The sequence below is a fragment of the Amblyomma maculatum genome, chromosome 1 (genome assembly GCF_055883805.1).
Source record: "Amblyomma maculatum isolate TAMU_Amacu chromosome 1, ASM5588380v1, whole genome shotgun sequence".
Lineage (NCBI taxonomy): Eukaryota > Metazoa > Arthropoda > Arachnida > Ixodida > Ixodidae > Amblyomma > Amblyomma maculatum.
This window is the reverse complement of record NC_139344.1, coordinates 209,206,915-209,234,767: the sequence shown is the minus strand read 5'-3', so window position 1 is coordinate 209,234,767 and position 27,853 is coordinate 209,206,915. Positions and strand designations below refer to the sequence as shown.

The following is a 27,853-nucleotide window of genomic DNA, read 5'->3' as shown; positions in this document are numbered from 1 at the left end:
GCGCTCCGGCGTACACGGCGGCCCGGTTTTCGAGATCCACGCCTCGGAGCTCGGCGGCGGCGTGTGGCTCTGGTGGCCGAGGCTTCTGCTGTGCGCGCGCGCTGTGTGCGTGCCTCAGTCGCACCGCGGCGTGGACGTGCGTGTGAGCGCGCGCCCCAGTTGGACCAACTTCGTAAGGGCCGGTATTGTCGCCTGCCAGTGACCCGTAAGCGCATCAGGCCACGCATTGAGAGGCTAAAGATGGAAAGAAAACGAGCATAATATCTGACATGCTTCAAAGGTGTTCTTTTATCGAGTCACGTACTGACGTGCTCTGCCATCGTTTTGTGCCGAGCACTGGGCGGACCCGCCGCGCTGTGCAGTTCCGAGCTGTGCGGCAAGAACTTGCTTTGACAGCTGCTTCTTGAGGTTCCGCGCCTTGTGTACGTTGGACGCCATTTCGATTGCATTTTTCGTATGAGCGAAAAGCAGTCGGCAGGTTTTTTGTGTACTTCCATGAAAACAAGCAAACCCCTAGAGGTGGTTGGTGGTGGTGGCGAAAACTTAATTTCCGTAAAAAAAAAAAAAAACAATGGCCTTTTTTTTTTCGTTGGCTTCGTGATGGTGGCCGTCAGATCGTGTCTTTCGGCGACTTCCAAAGCCCACCTCACCGCCCGCAGTTGTACCACAGGTTCGGAGCTGGTCACCGCAGCCTCCCATTGTAGTGGGTTAGATAATAGCCATGCGGCTTTGGGTTGAAGCTCAGGGCACATCTGTAGGATATGAGCTAAGTCGGCCTTTTTAGCATTGCAAAGCTTTCATTCGGGGGGGGGGGGGGGGGGGGGGGGGTTAACCAGTGATAGTTTAAAAGGGTTAGGGAAGGTATCCGATTGGAGCTGCCTCCATGTCACTTGCTGGATTTTACTGAGGGATTTATCCGGGGGCGGGTATTCAATCTGCTATATTCCTGTAATGCATGGTGATTTCTTGGTACGTTATCATGCGTTCCTTCACCCCTCGCAGGCACGATTGGTCCACTGCCCGGTTGACGAATCCTCGGGCTATATTGTGGACCTCTTCGTTCCCCGGTTGGGACGAGTGTGCAGAGACCCAGATAATTTTAATCTGGTGGGGAGAGAAATGTGATTTTTGTAGGATTCGATATGCCGTTTCGTGGATTTTGCCTTTTTCAAAGTTAAGCACGGCCGTTTTTGGGTTGCTGAAAATAATTCCACAGGCGGTATTGGTGATTGCAATTGCTATCGCGGATTCTTCCGCGCGTCTGCCAAGGACGGTAGCAGCGGAGAGGTGTTTAAATTTTTGGTCTACGATGGCGACCGCGAAGGCGTCCCGTCCCGTCCCGCTCTTCTTGTTCGGCCGCATCTACGTATAGACTGCCTTCTCGCGGTTCCCATATTGCTTGTGAAGAGCTTTGACTCTGGCCTGTCTTCTCTCCTTGTGGTACTCCGCGTGCATATTTTTTGGGATCGCGCTACCAGGTGCTTGAATATATCTCGGGGTGCGGATATTTCGTTCGTTTTAGTTGTTTCGAAATATATTTTTAGTTCCCGGAGAGTGTGTCTCCCTGTAAGTGTGTTGGACGACCTCTCGTATTGGCCGATCCTGTGCGCTTCGATTAGCTCTTCGAGCGTGTTATGGGTGCCCATTTTTAGGAGTTTCATGGTGTGAATCTCAGCAGATGTAGGGCTGCCTTGTACGTTTGTCTTAAGCAGTTGATCGTTTCCTTTTTCTGCTTTAGAAAGGTTGAGGTACGGAAGGGAGTAAGAGCGAAAAGCGCCCGTGTTCCAAGGTGGCAGTGTATTTGAAATTTCCCGGAGACAACGGATATTTTTCACATTTCGAACAGTTGCCGGAAAGCACCCCTGATGAAGTTGACTTTTTTTTTTTTTTTAAGTTTTTGAACATGCTTTTTTGAAGTTCACAATGACGCTACTTCCGGAGCGTTGTTACATGCGCGCATTGTTTCCACCATATATTCACGTGTCAGCTATGTTTAATTCATGATTAACTGACAAAGCTTTAGGGAAACTCGGGGAGGCGAAATGCATAACAAGCGTTGATGTGCATAATGCATAAGCTCGCCCATGTTCTGGGCGATGTCAGTGCACGTTAAAAAATCTCTCTGTGGTCTAAATTATTTCGGTGTTCGTCGGAGTCGTTTTAGCACTGCTGTACAACCGCATACGGCAAATAAGATAACCCACTGGCGTTGCCAAGCTTTCTTGGCCACATTTTTCATGCGGTCGCACTTGTCTAGTGTGCTTCGATGGCTAGAACCGCTAACCGTGTTCGATGCGTAGCGGTGCGGTGCTAAAACTTTTTTCTGCACTTCCCGCCGGTTCGTTTGTCACAGTGGTAAGGAAGCTGCACCGTATACTATCGAAGACGGCTGTGATTGTATGTGAAATGGGTGCGTCGAATTGTACGATTGGTATCACAGGTGCGCGCCTGCTTTGCTGTCGCACCGTTAATTAGACCTTATCAGTGCGAAATCACTAATCCGGAGGTTCAGAACCTATAGCAAGCCGTCCATGCCTTTGTAGCCTAGTCCGCTTCGTGTTCACCCAAGAGGGATGCTGATACTGCACTTTTCCAAAGCGACTCTGGCTATGAGAAACGCAGTAGTGGAGGGCTCCGGAAATGTCGAACGCCTGGAGTTCTTCAACGTGACTGACATCGCACAGCACACCGGCGCCTTGGAAATCTTGTGCAAATCGCAAATTGGTTTATATATGTGAGGAAAGACGCAGTATATTGTATCTTTCACACATCTCTCTGGACAGCTGAGCCGCACCGCATGGGAAGGAGGCGGGAGGGAAAGAGGTACCGTAGTGAAGGGCTACCGAATAATCACTTTGGGACTTTCATGTGCACTTACATCCCTGTTCCAATTTCTCAGTGCTAAGCAGCCAAGCAAAACCAAACAGTGGCTTCGCACGTCTTGATCGGCTTAAACAAAGTTAAACCCGGGCTTTTTTTTTTTCTTTTTTTTTTTTTTGCGTGACTTAGAAGAAAATATGTACCTGTCAGTTCGATAGTGAAAGTAGCGTATTTCATAGAATTGGCAAGTTAGTTTTCTGCCGCCAGCATGGGGCGTTTATTCGAGCCTGCCTAGTAAAGTTATGCGTTACAGAAAATTTCGTACTTGTATGTTGTGGCGAGTTGCAGGCTGCGACGAAAGCGTCGTTTTTCTTTTGGATGCGACGGCCGCGCATTTCAATATACGGGACGCAAATTTCATGACCACGCCTTCGTGCCGAGAATGTCGGCGCAAGTTGAGCGCTCTCCCCTGTTGCGGCCGCGAACCAGCGAGCCTTTTACTGCGGCGTCACTGTGTTAACCTTCCACAGGACCACGTTTTGGCGCCTAACCACCCTGTGGTCTTGAAAAGAAAAAAAAAAGTAAAAAGGCGAGAAAAAAAAAAAAAAAAGAAAACATCACTGAATATTTCAAACCGTCTGAAAAGAGACTTGGTTGCTTTTCGCAGAACACCCGGCGAATATATTACGGAGGCCCGCGTTGATCGTCGCCCCGGCTGCACATACGTAACGTGAAACATGCACTGCTGCCGCAGGTTTTTGACCCGACGTCGCGGCAAACAATTTCTGGGGAGGAGCCGGGGGCGGCCATGCGTGGCGACGCGCGTCGTTTAATCTCGCGGTGCCCCGCAGTGAATGTGTCCTGCTTCGTCGCGCGACTTCTTATCCCGCGCTCTTGTCGCACCCACCAAGGAGGTCTACCACCTCTGACGCTTAGCTCCGCGTGCTCTGTGCGCAATTATTGGCGGCATCCAATTTCTCCGAACGGGGCCGACCCCGCCGCGGTGGCGGGCGTCCGCCCCGGGCAGCGGTCGCAGCAGCAGCAGCAGCAGCGTCGCGGGCCCTTTCTGTTCATATCGGGGCCAAGTTCGCGCTTCGCCGACGACGCTGGTGCGCCATCTCCCAGCAGCTGACCGGTCGCAGTGTCGCGCCCATGTCCCCCCCCCCCCCCCCCCCCTTCAGCTAGGGTCGCATTCATCGCTGCTTCGTGTCCTCTGCGGCGATTTCGGAGGGGCGGGTCGTAGTTTTCCTTCTAATTTCTGCGCCCGCGTCGTCATATTCGGGCCACTGGTGCACCTCGGGCGCGGATCCCGTTCTTGGTCCTTCTTTTGCACCGCTCAGCAGCCTACTTCTGACATGACGTGTTCCAGCCCTGTTAGCGCGCACTTTCCGCGTAGCTCTAAACTGGTTGACGCAGGAGTCTGCCAATTACTGTCGATACGATCGTGGATGCAACAACCCCTGTTGGCGGTGTCGCTTCCTCTTTCGCCACAAGCGTTGTCGCATGTAGGTAAGCATGTCTTCTAGGAACTTTGCACGACCGGGTCACCGTTTAGGCCGGAGCACGCGAAAAATAACTCGTGAACGCTGTAATCATTGCTTACCTATTCAAATTTAGACGTAAGTTGGCACACAGTAGGGAGATGCTCTCGCGCTGCTAGAGCTCACTATACCTCTGTTCGAGGAGTGATGTCGACGCGCCGATTTTAAGGCGTTGCCGGCAGAAGGGTGTGAGCAGAGGTGTCGCGCTTTCGAGAGCAAGAGTTAAAAATAAATTCCTTGTCTCCATCGGGAATCGAACCTCCGTCCCTTGGATCCCCAGGCGAGCGCTTCACCAACCGCGCCACGCCCCGGATCGTGAAACGCTCTTCATAATTACCCTTGTCTACCGTGAGGATGATAGCGCGATTACACGAGTGACAGGTACTTTCCTTCCCTGTAAACGAATTATTGAACGCCGGTGAACTTTGATGCGTTCAGTGAAATGCTGGTTGTGTTCGACAAGGAGCGTGAGATGTACCGTCACGGCAGGTCTTGACGTCACCAGACGATTCATGCATATAGACCAACACCGATCTGTGACGTAAGCACGATTGCGGTGGCGCTTCTATCGCCAGCGTGGTCCGACTGGGGGTGAAAAATAGGCTTAGTGCCCATAGGAATACATGGAAGCGAAGTATTCCAAAGCAGTTTTCTAATTTCACGGGTCATTTGTGATGTCGTTATTCGGTACAGAGAAACCATGAACATCCTAGAACAGATCACGAAAGTATGAAATCTCATTACCGAGGTAAAGTATTTTTAAAACACCGCGAAACGTACCGGGATGCGAGTGAGAGGGCGACCCATAGAAATACATGTAAACACACCTTACCGCAACATTTTGCTCGGTTCAGCAGCGTTGAACCCTTCTCATTTTTTTTTTTTTTGGGGGGGGGGGGGGGGGACGTCTTGTACGACGCCCCGACGTCATGTTGCATGGCACACTACATTCCCTTGCAAGTACTGCTAGTCTGACGACTTGCGGGACAGTTCACAGCACGATAAACTGACCGCGCACAGTTGCAGACGACCATGCACCACCCGCTGTCGCTAGCATGACGCTCCGGAGCTGGAGGCGGCCGCGGTGGCTATCGCCAGCTACGCTGTCGTCTGCTGCAATGCGCGGATCTCGTTCGGTTCATATTGTCGTATGGGGTTCGAGAACTGATTTTTAAATGTAATTCTGTCTAGTATTATCAAGCTTATTTACCCTATGCGGCAGCATATCAGACTGTGAGCGAAACTGCGCGATTCGCTACAACCAGCTTGCCTTTTGGCGGTGTCTGGATTCATAACACAGGTTATTCGGGGAGTTTTAAAAGTAGACTGCCTCCGTAATGACGCACCATACTTTATCACACACTTCTTCAAAGCGCTGGTCAACGTTTAACGACCGGCCACCACTTCTGATGCTCTGCGAAATAAGAATGTTCCGGTAAGTTTTGTTATTTCTACGGGTCGCCCTCCCAATCCGCACCCCAACTTGTTTCGCGGTGTTTTAAAATACTTCGCCTCTGTAATGAGATTTCATATTTTGACGATATGCTCTAGGATGTTCATAGTTGCTTTGTACCCAATAACGACATCACAGGTGCCCCGTGAAATGAGAAAACTGCTTAGTAATATTTCGGTTCCATGTATTCCTATGGGCGCAAACCCTATTTTTCACCCCCAGTCGACTGCGACGCCGCGAGCGCCCCCCTTGTTTGTAAACACGGTGTTGGTCTATACAAAGCTGACCACCCCGTCGGGCGTCCGATCCAGGTGTCCGTGCGGTGCTCCTTTCATTTGTCGCTTCCTCGAACGCCGCACCCTACAGCAAACAGAAGCAGACCCAGATGTCTAGGAGGCGTTAGTACAGCAGGCATCAGCGGCGTTTGAAATTGATTTACAGGGTAGAAAAGGCGCAGTATCTGTCACAAGTCTCTGTGGACACATGATGCACCACGCCGTAAAGGAAAGGTGGGAGTGAAAGAAGAGAGGGAGATAGAGGTGCCGTAGTGGACGGCTACGATGACTTTTGCCTCATCGCACTTTAGTGGTCCAAAGCGCCCTCTAGAATTTTTTAACGTAGATTTTTCTCAATGGGGGTGAATCGAAGTGCGCTTGCAGTGTGCGCGGCCGTATACTGCTCCACTGCGCAACTCGCTGTACCCCGATGGTTCAGTCAGCGGAGTGGCGGATGTTTATAACTGTGTCTATTATTATTATTATTATTATTATTATTATTATTATTATTATTATTATTATTATTATTATTATTATTATTATTATTATTATTATTATTATTACCTTCTTTTATTCGCTCTGTCTTTTTCCGTATCCTTATTACGTCTGCTTTGTAGCCGGGGAAATGCGTGCGTATGGGTGCAATTGCTTTTACCCATGCACTGCTTGCTAAACTTCAGTTCGGTCGTTGCGTGTGTTTCGTGATGTCAATTGTGGGTGATTGGTCTCGAATGTCCCCTGATGCGACGTCGACGACGAATTGCTTGTGCCTCATTATCTCGACGTTGAAGTCCGAAGGAAAGGTGCTCAGTTAGCTAAACCATGGAGCGAGCTTGTACTGGAATTTCGGAGAGCTGCGTTTCGAGTCGTTTGGCGGCACTCTATTCCACCGCCTGCCACTTGATGGTTATGAAGACGCGAGGCGCCTTTGCAGGAGCAGTGTCAGCGTTAGAATTAAAATAACTGATTTTTGATTTCCAGCGCAGACCGAGCTTTGTATGAGGCGCGTCTCCGGGTTAATTTGGGCTTCTTGAACATGCGCCGAGGCCTTGGCGCGCGTTCCTCATCCATCAAAATGCTGCCGCCAATCGCGACCTCGTGTTCAGCAGCATGACACCGCGCAGCCACTGATCCATCTCGGTCGTTGAAACGCGGGAATTCAGTGGGCGGCCGAGTGCGCATGAGTGGCTGGCCTTGCGAGTTCCGAGTCGGTCCCGTGGGCCCAAGGCCGACCAGCGCAGCCACGCTTGAGCGCGGCTCCCGGGCCGGCTCCTCTGGGGCTCTGGGTCAGAGCTCCCGGCCGTGCTGTTTGGCGATGCGGGTCAGTCGCCGGCCTTGCCGCGCGCGGCCCTGGACGCGTCGAGGACGCTCACCTGAGCTCGCCGCCGCGGCCTGTTCCATTTGCTGGGCTATTGCTCCGAGTCACTTAATTCGGTCACCGGTTCGGCACACCGGACACGCCGCGAGCGTGAATTCTCGATCGGCCGGCATCGCTTGGGGTTCGGCTTTAGCCACAACAGCAAGACGAAGTGCTGTGCGCGTAGCCTTGGAATAGTTATGCACTCATGTTCCGGCGGGCCTTGTTTTGGCCTTCGTTTTGCAGTACACAATGGAGAACAGTATTGGCTGTCCCACATAGCTACCCTTTTACTGGCCAAAGGTAGTATCTGGGATCAGAAAGAAGTACAAGAATTCTTTCTAAGCGTGGAAATATATATATATATATATATATATATATATATATATATATATATATATATATACGAAGGCTGGGCCCCGGCCGAAACGTCGGAAATAAACCATTGTTTTCATTTGTGCGTCCCTACCTCATCTTACACATATTTCTGGATCCCGAAGACTTTTATGAAACACACACACACACGCACACACGCACACACGCATACATGCATACATGCATACATATATGCATATATGCATATATATATATATATATATATATATATATATATATATATATATATATATATATATATATATATATGAAGGAAAGAAGCCAACAGTCGGCGAGGCCAAGGAAAGCGTTGGGGATGGTACTTTTAGGTCTTTTTTTTTTTTTTAATGTTTACTTGGATAAGCACAGAAATTAGCAATGTAATCTGTTTAGGGGAAAGATAATTAGACACAAAGTAGAAGAAAAAACAACGTGCCGATGGTGAGATCCGAACCCACGACCTCCGAATAACGCGTCCTATATATATATATATATATATATATATATATATATATATATATATATATAGTGCTATGCATCTGATAAAAATGTTTTCAACAGACACAGCGCTGTGTCTGTGTTGAAAATGATGTACGAACTGGCCCGGCTACTTTCTGTAATGCAGATAAAAATGTAGACGTATCGAATTCCGGCCGCATGTTCTCTTTGGGGGCACTACACAGGGTGTTTCACCGAAGACCAATTTTTACACGCTTTTGGGACAAAATAAGAAAAAAAAAAAAGCCTTCTTTGGTATGGTCTGTTTACAGCTTGCTGTAGCTAATCACAAGTAATATCCATATCAAGACTCGTTCTTACTGCTCAAGGTGTGTCACGTGCTCTCCCTGCTCGCCGTTCGCGGAGCCGCCTGCTGCTGTGTGAGGCGAACAGCTAGTCTCACGCCTTAGGTTATGTCCGTCTCTCGACATATTTTGTATGCTGGAAGCCTAAACAGTTGATGCTTGGTTTGATTCGGTTTGTGAGGTTTATCGTCCCAAAGCGGCTCGGGCTATGATAGTGGCCGTAGTGGAGGGCTTCGGAAATTTCGACCACCTGGGGTTCTTTGACATGCATTGACATCGCACAGCAGTGACAGCACACGGCGCCTTGCTTTTCTCCTCCATCGAAAAACGGCCGCCGCGACCCGGTTTCGATTCCGCACCCTTGGGCACAACAGTCGAGCGCCCGCGCCACCGCGGCGGAGTAAACTTTATGCTGTGCCAACATATCCAACAGCGTATAGTGGTGACTTCGCCTACGCCTTCACTCCACTTCAGCTCCGTTGCACTTAGAGCTAAAGCATTTTGCCCCATGCTGAAGCTGACGTGAAAATATACTGTCAGCTTTTTCAAATTTCATGCATACATTGACTGATTGCACCCTCTGCAGTTCATTTGTGACTGTTGGCTTGCGAATGCTGTAAGGACAGAAAGCTTGAAGGCAGCGCCTATGGTAACTAACGCGATCGCGTTGATAATTTCCTAGACCAATGTTTGGTAAATCGTTCAATCATTACAAACGTTTGAACAAGTGTTCATACTTCCGTGTAGAAAAGTTTGATTTTACCCTTATTCATCATCGTCATCGGAGTGACATCACTGTTCGATATGCTAATAAATCTCGGAAGAGCGGAGATTGGAGATCAAAGATGGAAGAAGGGTTAGGAGATAGTGTGGTCGTTGAAGATGGTTATAATAGTCCATTGCATGATGGCTTTTTGGATGAGACCAAAGTCCAGTACTGTGCATTTGCAGCGCGATGATCAACTGAATGGGCAAATTAGTTTTTCTAAAACACCAATAGCGTCTAAATAGGCAAATAAGGATGTCATTGCACGACGCTGCTTTCTGCAGCAGCCTAAAGGACTATAGAGTCCATATGTGAGTGGCACTTGGGTGACAGACTGCATGCATTGTTCATAGTGCGCACGTTCGTTGGCGTACGCTGGACGTTGGAGGAGAAAATGAATCTGTGTCATTTGAGGCGCAGTTGTCACTAAACGGACTGTCTGCTTGCTTGAAACTGTATCTGAGACTGTTCGTAAAGGAAGCATTAAGACGGAAACAATGATATTTGTTTCTAGATGGCGTGGAAGCACGAGTGGTAGTCTTGATTTGAGATGTGGGCTGATGGAATGAAGAAAGGGGTAATTCGCAATTGGGGGCGAGTTGGCAAGTTCCTGAGGTGGGTTCTTGTCATCCTGGGTATATCGTTTGGCGAGTTGGACGCATCTAACTTGGGAAGAAGATTCGCTTATAGTTATGACGCTGTAGACCTTTGCAGGCTGCTTCATCTGGCTTCTCGTTGGCCAGGATGTCGCAGTGAGCCAGAATCCAAAGTATAGCGTGGCGTTCAGCAATAGCCAAGTCGTGCAGGTATCCAATGTCATGAGAAAGTTGTTCTTTTCAGTAGGTTTGACAAGGTTGGTAGCTCACCTGCGAGTCCGTAAGGTGCGCTACAAACCTTGTTGGTTGCAGTGTCAGTGTGTTGCAGTTTTACACGAGTCGTGATCGACTGCAGCGATAGCATGCTTTAATATGACGAAGCGATCTGGGGCTGGATGATTATAAAATCCCCACGCAAGGGATCATTGTAAATGTTACTTTTTGTTGTATATATTGTGTCGAAGACAGGTAATAAAGAAAAAAAAAAGCATGCTGCTCTCGTGCCTGGGCACTACGATGAAGATGGCGATGTTTGCTGCGCAGCTTGAGATGAAAAAACGACACGGTGCACGAATACATGGCGATATCTGTGGAACGCATGAGGTACTAGATAAGGAAATTACGCGTTACTCTTCGCAAATTAACGCAGTGAGCTCACGCTGTTAAATCAGCACCGCCGCAAACAGGCAGCTGCATTAACGATGCTTGAGACCACGCGGCCGCCGCCGCAGCCTTTTGCGCTGCATCTTCTCACGTCATCGTCTTTCATTCGTTGTACTGTAGTTCCAAGTGTTCGGCGCTGCCACCGTGACTGTTGAGTTGAGAGATACAAAGGCTCGACTGTATCACCAGTGGAAGCTCTATGCATCCGCGCACGAAAGCGAGAAGACTGCCAAACACGTCACTGCGATCGATGAAGGGCTAGTGTGCCTCGGTGCCTTTCGCGTGCAAGGCATCGAGGCACCCATGATGAGCAATCGAGCGCAGTGTCGCGTCAAACAGTGGAAGCAGCGACGGACTCCGAGCGCGCTGCCTATCACGAAAAGCAGAGGCGGGTGCACATGTAGGCGCGTTTTGTTCGCATAACACTGCGCTGTCGAGAGGAGCGGAATTCCTTCTGGTGTGAAAGCGCCAGAAGCGGCGGTAGGGCAAGGGCGCTGTCCATCCAAGAAAAGGGGCTGAAGGTGGAGGCTTCGCAGGCCGTTGAAGCCTCGAAAGTAGCCGAAAGTAGCGATTGTGCCCTCTGCCGAGATCGATGAGCAGAAGCCCCCAAAGACGAGACCACGTCGAGCAGCGAAGGGCTTTGGCGGATACCGATGCCCCCGTCAGTGAGCCGCCTTGTAGATGCTTTATTTCTCTCTCTTGCTGTACATTGCAGTCTTGTACCTTGCCTCAGTTCCGAGATAGGTTGCATTTTATGTTTGAGAACCATGTACAAAATCTCGCCACCCAACGTGTGAAATCAGTTGAAAGTTGTGTTGTCGAAATGCCATAGATTTGCCGCATAGTACTCGCGGGATCGTTCAGTCGCTTATTTGCCCCTGTCAGGCACACATTATGCTCAACCGTTGAGAAAAGTCTTTAAGCTTGTGTGTATATGCTCACGAAAATAACACGAATTGTTCGAAAGTTTATGGAAACCAGAAGGTTTTGTTGCGTGCACAATTGCACAATTTGTCACTGACAATAACCAAACAGAAATGTGAATTTAGTAGAACGCCTTATTATCGATGCTTGACCAGTCGATCAGAGAAAAGTGCCCTACTGCCCATCATGGTGGCGCAGTGGTTAGGGCACTCAGCTACTGTGCCCAGGGATGCGGGATCGATGGATGGATGGAATATAGGAGCGTCCCCTTTGAAACGGGGTGGTAGCAGTAGCTATCATGCTCATTTTTCTCCCTATATCTTAATTATTGATTTAGAATGGTTAGCTAAGCCATCATTCTAATTATTAAATTTTGTTCCTACATTACTAACATTATGTCACTTCTCTGCTTTTAAGCCACCAATCTTCCAGTCGTTTTTTGCTAGTTTCCACCGCCGGTTTATTCACCCGGCCACTGTTATCTCTAAACCCCAGAGCTTCAGGAACAGTGATTGCGCCTGCCTAGGCCTCGAATCCCGGCCTCGGCTGCCGCCTTTCGGTGAAGGCGAAAAGCAGGGCACCCATGTGCTGTATTTCCGGAGTCCTCCACTACGGCGTCTCTCATAGCCTGAGCCGCTTTGGGACGTTAAAAACCTCATAAACCAAACCAAAAGTGCCTACTGCGTGTTAAACAACAACAAAAGAGACCGAAATAAGACACCGCACTGTCCGCAGCGCACACCAGACGTGGACGTCCCGGCTGCCTCCGCACTTCATCAGCAGAGAGACCTGAGACATCTCCATTCATGATGGATATGAAAAGTAGATCAGTAGAGATGAATTTGGAACCTGCACTGATTCCTTCCATGGGTCTGGATGTCTACAAAAACTCGTTTACATTCAGAGACGGACTACTTAGTTTCTCGAACGAAACCGCGCTTTCGTGAACTTGAAGCGCAGCGTACACTAGTGCGCACGCGAGTGGACGCAAAACTTTATCCACACAATAAAATACTCTTGCGCACAACTATTTAGTTCGGTTATTGTTATTGACATCTATTTCGCAGCATAATCTTATTAAAAAATCCGTTGTTAACGGTAACTACCTCGGAGCTCACTGTGCGCGACGGAGAATTCGGGCAAGAAATTCGTATTTTGAACAAGGTATGGCACTATACCTGTCGATCCAGCGAGAATTTCAAATGTAACCAGCATCAATAAGGTGCGTGTGTCAAACTGCGCTAGGCGCTTGAAAAGTAACGTACACAGTCGTGTAGACGTCGTGTCAGAAAGGTAGAAAAAGAAAAGACAATATTGCAAGTGTCAAAAGCTGCCCACACGAATATGTGAAGGAATGGGCAAAGTTCGCTGTTTATTATTTATTTATTTATTTACAGCTCCAAAAGCACCCCTTTTTGGAGCTGCTATGTTCGTCTGAAACGAAGGAGTCACTGCTAGCTGTAACACATTCGCAGTGGGCACAATTGGGCGTTTAGTGCGTGAAAGGGTTAAGTAACTGCACGGAATCGCAATTAGTCCGGCGGCCTCTGCTGCTGCGGCGCTCTTCGTAAGCCTGCGCAGTGCAGTTTTCGCTCGTAAACATCCGTTAATTATGTCGTTAACATGTGCAAGAAGCGGTGCCTCACAGGCCTTCATGGCGCACTACCATGCACCTCCCGCTAAACAAGCACTCAGTGAGAGTACAGGGAATGGCGGTGAAAAAAAAAAAAAAAAAAAAGAAATATTTTGTCGCAGAATCGAAAGCGTATAGCAATGCGGTGCCGTTGATTTGGTGACTGGCAGTTACTGCTCGTCGCGTGTCTGTTCTGGGGCTCAACTTCCCGTCGACTGTGCGTTGCTCGTTGCGATGAAGCTGTGCGTCAAGCACTGCCGGCGTGAGACGGGAACTGCATTGTTTCACGCATGGAGGGGCTTCTTTGTAGCGGGGATTGACCCGGCGCGCGCGGCTGTCGCGACGCCCGCCGGCTGCGTCCGCGCAGCTCGATCAGCCAGCCTGTCGTCGCGCGTCGTCTCGAAAAATAGCCGTTGTCGCTATATCTCATGGAGCGCTTCATCTAGCTTAGCGGAAATGTTTAATCGTACGTCTTCTTCTTGTGTTTCCTTTTGTTCGATTCTGTAGTGTCGACGAATGCGTTACCGTATGTACTGCATTCGCCGAGATCTGTTTGCGCTGAATTTGATTAATCATGTTATTTATATGAGCGTATTCGACATTTGAGGTGAATGCTTTTCTTTCCATACTCATCTCACTTAGCACTTTTGTTACGTGCCACGGTACTTCATATAGGTTGTACGTGTTTTGCTCATAAGCTCCCGGTTTTCTGGGCCCTTTTCAGGTTTTCATGTTTTTTTTTTATTTTCAGAAATGTATTACACAAATTAGTATGATTTATTTGGTGCAGAAGGGGGTTTTAAAGCGAAGCTGTAAGGGGGACGGACCTCCTTCAATTGAACGGAACATGTTCAATTGTCGATTCACCGATATTCATTAAGCCGTGTGTTTTTTTCTCTTTGAACCTCGCAGAAGAATTCGTCGCTCATGGCTCGACAGTCAAGTGCCTGGCCATTGGCCACAAGTCCGGCCGCGTCATGGTCACCGGCGGCGAGGACAACAAGGTCAACTTGTGGGCTATCGGCAAGACCAACTGCATTATGGTGAGTACACTTGACGTTAATGACAGGTCCTTTGTTTTGCATACGTACAACCTTCGTCAAAAGTGTAGAGACCAGGGGGTCTGCTTCCGAGCCGTGTAGTGGCGCTCATTAGTGAATGTCCTCCTCATTGAAGAAGGTAGGAAAAAAAAATCTTGCCATCAAGAGATTCGGAACACTGGGAGTGCATTATAAGCCTCACGAAGTGGCCCAGAAGCAGACCCCGTGGGCTCTACACTTTTGACAAAGGCTGTACATGCGTGTAAATAGTATTTCTTTTCAACAACGCCTCGGGGAGCAACAGGACTGAGGCTTCAGCCTTGTCATGATGTTCCTCAAGACGTCTCCTTCAGCCTCTTCCCACGTTTGCCGTATCACTCTGTTAACTCACAGCGAAGTGTGTCGCCAAAGCGACTCGGGGCAGTGGAGGGGGTATCGGCGGGGAAGAGGACTGTTGAATCGCGTGCGAGTTCGTTGCGAGGTCAGGTGGGCCCGCGAGTCGTTCGGACGCTTTCACGCGGCTCCCCCACCTCCTCGTCCACCCCAGAGTGGCGCATTTGTTTCGGTGCCGAGTGCCTTCTTGGTGGCCCCGTTTCTCCCTCCGCCCGGACCCCCTTTCTGTCTCCCAATTGAATGTGGCGCCTCATCGGTTACCGTGCGCCGGCTATTTTCTGCAACGCCGCAGTTTTTGGCGCAATTCGGCGCTCACGTCCTAGCGCGCGCAGCGTCACTGAGCACCGAAAATTCGGAGGTCTGAGCGCAGAGAAATTCCTCGTTCCATTGTGCGGAATGCGCGCTCTTGCAGACTGGACGAGAGACCGAGGAAACGTGGCCGCTCCTTTTTTTTACTCCTCCGGCCGCACAATGTGTTGCGCGTGTGCTAGAGGAGGTGGGGTTCGATCACCATTGCTCGGAGTGGTTCGAGCAGGCTCTTGATCGTTGGAGCGCGCAGTGGCTGGATTCTGTTCATGGTGGCTTGGCTCTTTCATTTATCTTTTTTTTTTTCTTTTCTGTCTAATCCGGTGCACTCCGGGGGAGAGACCAACCGGACCGTTTAGCGTGTGCCCTGGCGTTACGCGGCGGTTACGCCGGCCTGCCTCCTTGGGACCGAACGAGCCTGGCCGTACTTGGCTTGACCTCCCGTTACGGTGAAGGTCGCCCGGAGTAGCTGCGAAGAGCGCGGAGCTTGTCAGCCGGCGGACGAAAGGCGCGCGTGCTCTGGACTCGTCGCGTGTGTTTCGTTCGGTCAGTCACGACTCGCGCGCATCCGAGCGAATTCTTCCCAGGCTTTGTTGCGGTGGCTCTTTTTCGGCCCTGCTTCCAGTCCTACGGTTGTTGCAAACCTGGATTTGTGCGTCTTTTGCGTTGCCTGGGATTTCTCCCGCATAATTTAGGGCGCCCGCGACAGGCGTCCGGGCTTGTGCATCCCCGGTTACGTCCTTTCGTTCAGTGGCTCGTCTTGTTTGGAAAGTGTGCGCTGCTTGGTAACGCAGAATGGTGTTGCACAGGTATTAAATTAATTTATTTTTCTAGAAAGTCGGGATTGCACTCTTCGAGGCAACAGTTTTTAGCAGCAAACCGTTTGTGTTTTATGAACTCTTCACTTTTTTTTTTCTTTCTTTTTTTTCGGAAAGTGCGACTTCAAGAGTCAAATGAAGGTTGCATGTGAAATGTGCGCATTGTTGGGCCTATTGACTGCCAAGTATCATTGAAAAGACGGTTACAAATGCGTTTTAGCCGTCCAGGAAAAGAATGTTCTGATGTTATCCTTTGTTTGGTGCATTATGGTTATAGTTCCTTATGCACCTGTAACCTCGTTTTAACAACGAACCCGTGTTCAAGGTGATGCATTCGTAGAATCGGAACGCTTTGATATGTTCAGAGCCTTCTTTTTTTTTTTTTTTTAATTTGAACTGGCAGTTGTGCGTCTACCTGGCCCTGTTGCCAACCCGGATGGTGTTCGTCCTTCAATATGGTTCGTTTACGCCGATCCGGATGTACGGATAATTTGTGTGCCTGTCAGACGTGTGAACGGTTGGTCGTCATGGCACAGCTGGTTTGCGAACGCAGCTTCGCTGTCTGTTCAACAGGGCAACGATGTGAAATATTTTCTGGCATAAGAATCTCTCTGGGTGATATCTCGGTGAGCAGCTAGCCAAGTATGTTAGAGTGAGCAAACCACAGGTTGTGGCGTAACGGTTTATCATTTTTATTTTTAAGGGTTGGCGACATAAGAACAGCAACGTCCTGCTCTAAACGCCACATCACAAACTTTTGTCTTCTCGTTCAGCCTTTCGTTTTTGCTCAGTGCAGAAAAGCAGAACCTCTTTATCAGGTGATTTTTTTAGCTGCATTTGGCTTTATCGGGTCATTTAAACGCTGTATGGAGTTCGGTGTGTAAGATGACTTTAGCGCGCCAGGCAAGCTCGTCGAGGCAGGCCAGTTTGCGCGATTTCGTCGCCGTTTCAGCGGTGGCAGTCGGCCAACGGCGCGCCCCAACAGGTAGGTCCCCGTGGCAGAGATCATTGCAGTGATGGCGCGGCTGGCGAGCGCGCAGTGTGCAGATAGATGGGTGCGGGTGGTGGCCGCCGAGTGGCCAGCGCAGAGTTCGACGACCTCGAGTCCCCCGCTTGTCGCCGGCGCGCGGCCGGACGGACCCGGAAGTGTGCTCTCAGGTGGAGTGGGGTGGGCTCCCCGCCGCGTCGCCAACCACGCGTTCGCTGCCCGGCTGAATGGCCGCGAGGCTCGATTCATGCGCGCCCCCTTCGCTTTCCTTTTCCACCAGGGGAAAGAGAGCCTCCGGCGAGTCGTGTCTGGCCACCAGAGTAAACTCCACTCGCCGAGGCTCTCGGGTGACGTCTCTGCTCGCCTGCGGTCGAACAGGGCGCAACGGAGTGAGCAGTCTCCGTTGGTTGTGACGGGGCCGCTGGACGGAGCTAGTTTCTGTCGTCATTACGATCTGAGACGAAGCCGGGACCGTCTCGAGCTAGCAGCCGCAGGCCGCGGCACGCTCTACTTGTCAGCTCGATGATTTTGCGCCCAAGTTTCGGCCGAGGCTGTCGCGAACTGCCGCCGGAAGCCGGAAGGGTTTTTGAGCCAGATGTTTACCACCTTTGGTGCTGTACAAAGCGGCGCACAGAGAGGCTGTGTCCCGAGTTAAATCAGGTCGCGATGTATCCACAAGACGCGGCACCATGCTGACGGACGATGCTTTCCAGCCCACGCCCCATAGCGTCGGAACATTCTGTACGATATGACGTATACTTCAGTCAATCAAGAGGTGAAAATATGGAGTTTTCACCTCTTGATTGACTGAAGCATACGTCATATCGTACAGAACGAGCTATCCCCGCATTGAAGACGAAGAATACAATTATGCGTCACTGCGGTGTTCTTCGCAACTCAATATGAACGCGGATAGTGTTTAGCTTTATTTTTACTGTGCATGCATCACGCAGCCCTTAGTCCGTAAGTTTTTTTTTTCTTTTTTTGTCTGAGTTACGCAGATCAACAGGAGGAACTCACGACCTTTCTCAGCAATCGCCACCATCATCGCCTTTGCATCTTAAATAGTTTCTCCTTTCCTTCTCCTGCTTTGGGAAAGGGCGATAGAAATGCCATGTCACAGTGCCTCCCAGAAATCCCTTGTTATCTACTGATCTGATCCACTCTTCGAGAAACGTAACCGAATATGGGAGTCTGGGAGGCGCCCGTAATTGTCTATTTTGTATTACGACGGCACTTGAAACGCTTCACTTGCCAAGTCACCTTTTATCGTGCGTTGACGGAATGCACTTGCAGCTATTCGCAGGGTCTTGCGGCAGTTTTTTTTTTTGTCTAACCAGACGTGTATCAGTCTCCCATTTCAAGCATATGCGGCTATAATTCTGTAGTGTGCATAAAACTTTCTCGATTAGGTAACAATAGTTGACTTGGAGAAAGCCTCTTAGGTAACTCTTCCTGACACGAGACACGTATATGGTGCTGACCCTTAAGATCCTACATCTACTTGGTCCATCGTGTTCGTGCGTGCTAGTCGCACTGGGATCCTGGTACCGTCGCACTCGTCTCATTGATCGCAGTTCGTGGTTGTGAGCGAAAATGGCGGCCATTGCTCTGACAGGTGGTTGCTGGCAGCTGACACAGATGGACACTGATTGATCGTAGGGTTTTGCGACTACACGCGACCACGTCACAGGGCAGATATGGCGAGAGCTGCCGACTCATGCTTCTCAATTGAGTTGGGAAGGTGAGGGGAATCGAATCCTCCAGGCCCTAACATTCCTAGCCAGGCACTTGTGCTACCCCTAAGTTACGCAGGCACGTTCACGACTTGGTTACAGCGGGACTTTATACTAGTGTGTGGTCTTCCATATAACTGGGCCGCATGTTACTGTATGCTAAAAATGTGTGTGAGACCTCGTGTACTCACGTGAACGAGAATCCGCAAGTTACCACGGACAAGCGCCTTTAATGCTGCTGCGTCATACCCTTGAAGGCGGAGCTTAAGTGTCCCCACCTCCGCTTGATTTTAGGGTCGGGGAGCAAGAAAAGGGGAGAAAGAGGGGGCCGACATTTGTGCATTGTTAGCACAGGGCCCCAATGAGGGCCCGACGGTGACTCAGCAGTACTGGTTGCGGTAGGATGCCTCGATGCCCTCGTCTCTCCGCTTTGCCTGGTTTTTGGAATCTGTTAGCAACGATCCCGAACATGACTTGTTCAGAGTCAAGAAAAACCTCAATTTTGGGCCTAGAAGAACGATTGAGGGAGAAATAGAGGTCTCATTCGAAATTAAAAGAAATGAGGGCACGGTAGTCAAATTATTATGATTCGCAGTAAAGCACCATTTTTAAAGGGCCGAAGGTTTCATTTTAGTTAAAGGGCCCAGAGGTCAGTGTCTTACCGTCAGTTTGCACGAAAATCGGTCAATTTCGCTAACAGCCCGGCTCTGGCAATCATGTTTCGTTTCCCGTGCTAGTACAGATGCCTCGAAAGAATGCCCTTGTGCACATTGCGGCCAATGTAAGCGGGCAAGATGGTCCTCTTGTTACGGTGATGCAGGCGCGTCGTGTCCTCTCTTGTCTTTTTGCGCTTTCTTTCCATTGTGCTGTTTGGCCGTTGTCTGTCTGCCTGGCAGCAGCGAAGGGCAGCTGTGTTGTAGGCGCTCTCACCGCCTCCTGATGTCAACCGCCTGCGCACGGTGGCGACGACTGAACGAGTCCTGGGAGCGGGACAATCTCTGGTCGGGGAGCAAAACCGTCAACTGCTGTGGCTTGTGAAAGAGAGTGACCTTTGTAATTTATGTACGACAATGTAATCTGCATGCGTGCGCCCTCGTTTCAAAACAACACTGGATCGACGCGGTTATTGCGCAACCTCTGGCTTGATCTTCCTCATGTCCCATGCCACCGTTGCTGCTTCCGCCCCCCCCCCCCCCCCCCCTTCCCCATTTGTTTTTTTTTTCTTTTTTTTTTCATTCATTTCACCCCCTCTCTCACCTTACCCACTATGCCATTGTAAGTGAAGAGCTTGTTTTCTTTTTAGCTTCTCTCTCTCCGCTTGGCGGTTGACATTGTCGTATATATTTGTTTCCAAACGCCTGTTGTAATTTAATGGTGGGGTTTTTATTTCTGGTAGACAATGGTAGGAGCAGTGCGCGATGAATTGGAGGGAAGAAACTGCTCTAGTCAGCTGTTCTAGCAGGTGTGCGCTAGATTGTGTTGTGGGGCCGAAAACTCTTGATTTAACTCTCACGTGTACTCCAAGCAAGCGCTTTCACTTAAAGAGCAGCTGCATCACTTTTTGAGAATTTCACGATATTCAGGGATTCAAATCTACATAGGCTGTAGGTAATGCACGCAAAGTGTTTTTGCGCTAGCATTCGAACTGATGATGTAATCGACGATTAAACCTCGCGCTTCTCACAGCACTAAAGTTCTGCGGAGAAGTTCAGTGATGACGTCACGGACGGTATTATTTCTGATGTTCGTTGCCTTCGCCGACGTCCTGCTGCACATTTTCTGTCGGGGCTAATTAACATTTCTAGGGCTTTGTTTTCGGCAGCCTTGTTTTCATTTCTTCAAACCAAGTGTGTCTACGCAGAAAACGTACCGGTACCGTCAATGACGTCATCATGCGTCGCTGTGCAGTGCGGTGAAGCCTGATAGCCGTGGCGATTTTAATCGCTAATTGCGCCATTGTTTCAAATGCTAACGCCAAGAGATTTCGCATGCTTTAAGTACAAGCTATAATCATTCAACCGCTCGAAACTCATCGAAATCTAAAACCGGTGCTCCTTCCCTTTAATATCAGGCTTAGCGATTTCTACCCGAGAACTGGCTTTTTTTTTTTCTTCCTTTTCCTGAAGTGACCTGCTGTAACGTGTGAAGGTTCTGCATTGACAGTCTGGTGTTGATAACTGGACAAGAAGCACCATTCCTTATGTTGTCTTGCCGGAAAGCGCGCGTATCTTAATGCGGCGTTTTATGTGTCATCTTTGTAGAAAGCTTTATCCACGTTGTCTTCGGTTTTTCCGATAGGGCGGTAGTTATACTTGGCTAAGGATCCGATAGGATCACGAAACTTCACTTTCCTCTCCAGTTCCGCTCGGTGTTTTATGCGCCTTTCGGGGCCGTACCATATATCACGAGACCGACTGGGTATCGCGTGTTCTACTGCAGTTACATAGACGCAGCAGTGTTCACCGAACATTGTTTTCAGAAGACCGCAGTGCTGCGTAGCCGTGCTGGTATGTCGTTACGGTTGCGAAAGTTTTGTTTCGGTGGATGCGCAGCACGGCACTTGGTTCTGCCAGTAATGGACCGAGGAGTTTTTCTTATAACCTCTTGTAATGGACCCGTCTGAATCGAATGGCTTCATGCGAGTTGCGCTTTCCGCAGAGGCTTTATGTGAGCCTCCAGATCCCTCCGTTGTAGCTAAGCGCCTTGTTAGCGGGAACGCGTGGTATCGATGCTTATCTGAAATAACTCTGCTCACATGTGAGCGTGGGTAACGAAGCCAGCTGCCCGGCAGACAGCTGCTACAGGCATTCATCGCCGTGAGGTGAAAGTTTTGCCTTGATAGCAGTAAACATTTACTCGCAGTGAGTTTCAGCGGAAGTGCCGCGGGAGGGGGGCACGCAGATAACATTAGCGGCTCAAAGTGCTGTATTCTGTCGGCGCACCTGACGTGTTCGCGATATTTCGCGACGCACAATTGCAGGTTGTGGAGAGACGTGCGTTGCTCGCCGTCGTTGTCCGCGGTTCCAGCTCTAGTCACGTCAATGATGCGAGTTGTTGACGCGTCGTCCTTCTCTGCTGAGTTCGTTCGCACGCGCGATGTGCACGATGACGCACCTCCGGCCGTCTGGCACGCGTTACTCAGCGCTGTGCATCTTTTGTTTTGCGGGGCATTAACTCTCGCTGGGAGTTGAGTCGTGCCGTTCTGGTTGTCGGCGGCGGCGATTTTCGCCCCGGACGTGCCGGCGTCCGCGGCCCGTTGGCCGAGGATGCGTGCGGGAGCGTGCCACGAGCTGGCGGCACAATGGCCGCGGTGATGGCCAGCGGTTTCGCCCACGCGGCCCCTTCGCGCGGGACGAAAACAAGGCCTCGCTCTCTTGCGCGCGCGCGCGTGGACCGATCGTCGACATAATCGTTTTCGCATGCAGGAAGTAATGCTCGCGAAGAGCCCCCGGTGCGCGCTGTCCAAATTAAATGCGTCTGTCTTAATCGCCCGATCACTTAATTACCGTCTGTGGGCTTACTCGCTCACTTCGTTAATCATCGCCTCGATCGCGGTGGCGTTGGGCCCGGCGTTGGCATCGGGGTCTCGTAATTGGTGCGTACAGCACCTTTGCCTCAGTTGTGGACGCTCTCAGCTTCCTTTGTGCTTTTCGTTTCGTCCTTCGTTTACTATGGGGGGGAGGGGGGGGGGTAAACTGAGGAGCGTGTAGTGCACTTGGCAACCTTTCTAATTCTTGGTACGGCCTGCTGGGCCCTTCAGGTTGCCAAGCTGCGCGGCGCATTGTGAAGGGCGGGCTTTAATGGGCCGCCGTTACGTGGGTGGATCGCAGGCGCGCGCCACTGCCTGCGTGTCTGACTTTCTCCGGTAGCGTTCGTTTTCGTTCTGTATTTTATCTAGGAGTGCCCACTGTACCTCATTCGCTGGAGTAGTTCGCCGAAATAATGGTGTGCTCCCAGGAAGCCCTCTTCCGACTCCGTTCTTTGTACGTTGGAGTTGAGTACGGTGACGCGCGGATTGAGCTCCCGCGTTCACAGCCGATGTCGCATGGGGACGCACTCTTTTGTTTCTCCCTCCTCGCTGACGAGCGCATTCACGGCTTCGGTGGTTCTTTAGCGCCACGTGCGAGGCATTTCTCGCTGCTTTTCCTGCGACGGAAGGGCAGTTTTTGCACCCACGCGTCTTCGTGTCGGCTTGAGCCTCTACGAAAGTCTGTGTAACTACGTAGATGACGGCATTTCGATTGTTTCCCGACGCAGATTGCCGGATATCTGATCTCGCGGTGGCGAAAGCGTTTTCAAACGCGCAGTCTGCCGGTGAGTTCAACGCTCGTATGGCCATGCGCTTCACCTTGCCGACTGCCGAGGCCATTATCTGGAGCATCCTGCTCTGTTGTACCTGTAACGTGTCTACAGCTTACGAAACGAGCGACGGGCGGAGGATGAAGAGTGGTTGAGAAAGGCTTCGTGTGTGTGGCGAGACTACACAATGCGTGTATAATCTGTGCCGCCCGCATACACACTGTACGCGGCGCAAGCGATCTCTGCTTCGGCAGCTCCGCGGTTCACGCCGGGGCATTTCGTCACGTTCGCCGAGTGCCGGACGGCGCGTTTTTGTTCGTCCCCTATTTTCTACCAGAGCCCCATTGTGCTGTAGCACGTGAACCGTGGCGCCTCGCCGCGTACCGCACGTTGCAGTGAATCGCGCGCGCGGTCGGTGCGAGCCGGCGGCAGCAGCAGCACGCGGCCGGTTACGCCGTTGGAAACCGCGTGCACTTCGCGCGGGTGCTTGCTTCGAGTCGGTGCGACGCCGCCCGCTTCTGATTGATAGCCTCGCCGTACTCTGCCCAGTGGTGTAAAGTTTCCTTCCGTGTAGTATGTGCTTAAATACCTGTGCAACATACGACAGGATTCTTGCGTTTAGTTTCAGGGGCGCCTTGTAGTTATGATTATATTCCGTTTCGCAAGCGCACTACTTAGGCCAGGGAGCTGCAAATAACTTGTGAGACGGAGTACACGAGGATATTTGCCTCGCCTGAAGCCATTAGTGGGCGTTAGTGTTCACTACAAAGGGCTGGGTTTAATTGGCGTGATAAAATTGTAGTCGCAGCCACGCCCGAAGTGCGTAAAAAGTCTATGAACAAACTGTCGGTGTTAAGTGTACTTCATCCCGTGGCAAGATGCCTGTCACAAATTCCTTACGTACATTGGGTGTGGCACATACTTTTTCTCTCTTAGCCTAGCATCAGTTGGCGGGCTCTATAAGCAGCAGTCCTCTTTTTTTTTTTTTTTTTTTTCTAATTATACGGATATTCGCTGCCAGCTCGTTCCTTCGAAACGCGCATCGAGTTTTACAAGCGTATGGCGCTTCGTCCGGTCACCTACCTATGTGTCTAGTCTATTTTTTGCGCCTTAAGACTATTTATTATGAACCGAAACCAACTAGCCCAGCAGCAAGTGCTCTTAGTATGTCTGCATGACAAAAAAAAAAGGGGGGGGGGGGGGCTCTATCACATCACTTGCTATATGTGTGAGCTCGAAAGACTTGTGTAAAATGTGTTGCTGCATTTTTTTTTTTTTTTTTTTTGCGCAGGTTGATGCGATTTGAAGCATTGGTTTTAGCGCGTTTGTCGAAAGTAATGTTAAACGTCATGCCATTTGCAGACTTATGAACCAACCCCGGCAGCGTAATGGGCTGGACCGAAATTCCACCTTGCACCAGAAATTCTCTACCTGCTATTTGCGGGATTCCGCGAAAGGCCTTGATGTCACACTGCCATACAGTAACTGATGACAGATCAAACCTAGGACGGATGTCTCGGCGCTTCGCTCGTTCTTGATGCACGGCTGTACAGGTGCAATCACCTAGCACGCTGTTTGTGGATGCTGAAGCAACGGCGCATCCTCCTGGCACTGGCGTCCGTGGGAACGAGGCTCTTGGCGCTTCAGTTCCTTCTTCTCTCAGCGCGATCGGCCCTGCATTCGGAGCTCACACTTTTGATCTCATCTCATCCATCTGGCCTTGTCTACTGCCCTCCCTCATTTTGCCCGCGAAAACAATTTTCTGGCCCCAGCGCGTCAATCAGTGCGCGACCACCGTAAAATGGGCGCGCACTGGGTCTGGCCGAAGCCCACCTTGGACACGATATGCGTTGGCCGGCCAGACGTCCCGCGATCTTGAGATGGCGGGCCGCTTCCGGGATCCGGTCGCTGAGCGCAAACGCGACCATCTTTTTTTTTTTTTTTTTTTTTTTTTTCCGCTCCTCGCGGAAGTATACTGCGGCCCCTTCGCGAGCGTCAAAACTCTGGACGCGGTGGAAGGGGATTCGCTCTTTGCGGTGCGGGGTTGTTTCAACCGACGGTCAGTGAGCCTGACATAACATCCTGGCCAGATGTCAAACGCGACTGTGATGGATCGCGGAATTATGATGTAAACTAGGAAAGTTGCCTTATCAGTTGCAAAACGAACACTGTTGAACCGTAACTGCTGTACAAACTTGGCCTGCAGAAAGGCAGCGACGCTGTGTACCGAAACTGTTTGACCTCGGCCGCATTTTTTTTTTTTACGTTTTGTGCTTGTTACCTACCTGGTTATAGCAGTGGCATTGTTACCATTCGTTCTGCTGGTAAGATGCTTAATATTCGCATCTTATCGCAAGAGTTCTCGCCAAATGCGGCCATGTCGAATGCTGGAGCTTGTTATTCCAGTGCTCAGGTTCACCGATTAGACGTCCGCCTCCAGAGATCTCAGAGGAGTCCATTGCTTTCCGCTGTCGTTCTTACATATCGCAGTTGCTGTTGCACATCCCCGGAAGTTTTAGTAACTGTACTGGGCATTCCAAAGCGGAACTTTAAGGGTAATGGTTTAAAATTGGGCTAATGAGGGTTGACGGCTCAGTTGCTGTATCTATAGTGAAATACATGCCTGGCGAGCTTGTTTTGTGCGCCTATGCTGCTACCGTCACGTCCATGGTTTTCATTTCATCGCTTCGCTGTACAGGTGCGTCAGAAGTAAATTGAGCACGCCGTTCCGATTGCAGTCACGCTTTTCCCATATCGGACATAAATAAACGTTATGTATACCCATAGGAAAGAGAACTGGCGTCCAATGTCAGCCTGCACATACCAGCTGCGAATTCCGGTTAGACAACGCGTCAGAATGTATAAGACAATAGCATTCTCCGTTTACTTTTCCCCGCACTTGTACATTGGGGAAGTTGGAGTTCCCTTTCAGGCTTTTGCGTGGGACTGCGTGCTCGTTGTCTTTATTTGTCCTCGCAATGAGGCGCACTTGTTAGAAGAAGCTGTTAGGCGAGACTCAAGCATGATTTTCTTTTTTTGTGCACTTTTTTTTTTCACGCACATTTAATTATTTTGATTGTTTTATTGCCATTATTTTACAACCGTAAGCTGTGGCGACAGCAGTTGAAGCATCAAAGCCAGGTGACGGGACCACTGAACTGGCGTTGTTTGTTGTTTCCAATAACCGTCTTGGTTGTTCCCATCCCAGTAAGGCACAACCGGCCCTGCCGCGGGGGTGCAGGGGTTAGGGCGCTCGGCTGCTGTGCCCAAGGAATGGATGCGGGACGAAATCCTGGCCGCGACGGCCGCTTTTCAATCGCCCCGGATGGTCGAAATTTCCGGAGCCCTCCACTGCGGCGTTTCTCATAGCCTGAATCGCTTTGGGACGTTAAACCCCACAAACCAAACGAAATCAAACCAGTATAAGGCACAACTGCGACATGTTGCCCTCATTTGCACGGTGCTTTTCATTAACTGCAGCTGGACAGGTGCTCTCCAACGATTCGTGCGGCCACCACAATGTCTCGAAGAGCTCTTGCCACGAACGTATACGATCGCCAACCCCGATGCCGCCGCCAGCGTCGTGCACTCACGGACGTAGCTGAGAAACATTTCTTTCGAGATCTGAGCTGAGACGTTTTCTGTCACAGGCTTTGTTACAGTTCACCCTGCGGCGACTCTGTGCCGGTGGTCTCAGAATTGCTTTTTTAATTGTCGAGTAAACTACAGAGGACGCACTTTTTATCGATCACCTGGGGTATAGCTGAGAAGGTACTCTGTTTTTAATAGCTTCTGCGTTTGCCGCGCTTCACCGTATTAATTTTTCTGATAGGGACTGAGTTCACTTGCGAATAGAAGTTATCCGGATTTCAGTTCAGATAAAACTTGTTCGAGGGGCAAGGGAAGTAGAATTAGTGGCTGAAGGCGATGATGGTTCGGGGCCTGAATATATCGTAATTAACAAGAAAAAAAAAAGTCTCATATCGATTAGATTCATGCGGCGTATACGCGAAAGCGGCATTCTACGTTTGTACCGCCTATATAAAGAAACAACAGATGCGTTATGCTCGTTTCTCAGTCATTTATTGTGGCGTGTCAGTTCTATTTTCGGGAGATTAGACCATATGGCATATCTATTAGTCCTCGACTTTTCGTTCAGGCGAGGTATCGAACTTAGCGGGACCATCACAACCGCTTTAACAAGTCCGTTTAGCCTAGAAGTGCCGTGTCTGACTTTGTATCCAAGGGTCACGTTTGGTTCGATTCCCCGTCTGACTTGGAGTACCTGAGTTGCCAGCTCCTGACAACTCGCCCGCATCGCATAGCCTTATGATGTCACACAACCCACCGACCGAGCAGTGCTCTGCCACGTCACCTGCCAGTCCTACCACTTACCAGAGGCAGACCCGTCGTGGCGGCGCAGTGGAGGGCGCTCGGCTACTGTGCCCAAGGATATGCGGGATCGAATCCCTACCGCGGCGGCCGCTTTTCGATGGAGGCGAAAAGCAAGTCGCCCGTGTGCTGTGCGATGTCAGTGCACGTTAAAGAACCCCAGGTGGTCGAAATTACTCCGGAGACCTCCACTACGGCGTCGTGCCCCCTTAAACCAAACCAAACTTACCAGAGGCAGGCTGGCGATTTTTGGAGGCCTCAAACGGTCGGCGCGGCTGACAACTCCGCCGGACATTTTTCTTGGACATGGTGGCTCGCGTGTTAAAACAAGAAATGTGAGCACAGTGTACACATTTGCGCGTTATTACCCTCATTTAGACGGCCTTGGATAGGAAGACTTAACGGGCTTCGTTGCTGGCTTATATGAATGAGGGTTTCAGCTCTGGAGAAGCTCATTGAACAGTAAATGCGAGGAGTTCTCTGCAAGCATTTATCCTGCGCGCTTGTTATGATTTATTTTCGATTCGTTACGATGCTTAACTGCCGTACCTGACAGTTGGCCGCGCCTCTGATGAGTCGTTTCAGGAGAAGCGGGGATGCCGGTGAGTGCGCCGTCAAACGTGGCGGTTGATATAGCGGTACCGCCGGGACACCCTGCCCGTATACGCCCTCGGC

The 27,853-nt window shown here is 50.3% G+C and overlaps 1 protein-coding gene across 5 annotated transcripts in view; it reads left to right on the top strand.

Moving 5' to 3' along the window:
• The window catches only part of kat80 (katanin p80), a 200,365-nt gene that overhangs the window by 60,633 nt on the left and 111,879 nt on the right, over positions 1–27,853 (top strand). For all 5 annotated transcript variants that reach the window (XM_084590174.1, XM_084590172.1, XM_084590175.1 and 2 more), the window contains exon 2: positions 14,119–14,249. In XM_084590174.1, the coding sequence (XP_084446300.1) occupies positions 14,119–14,249 (131 nt within the window). The remainder of the gene's footprint in view (positions 1–14,118; positions 14,250–27,853) is intronic.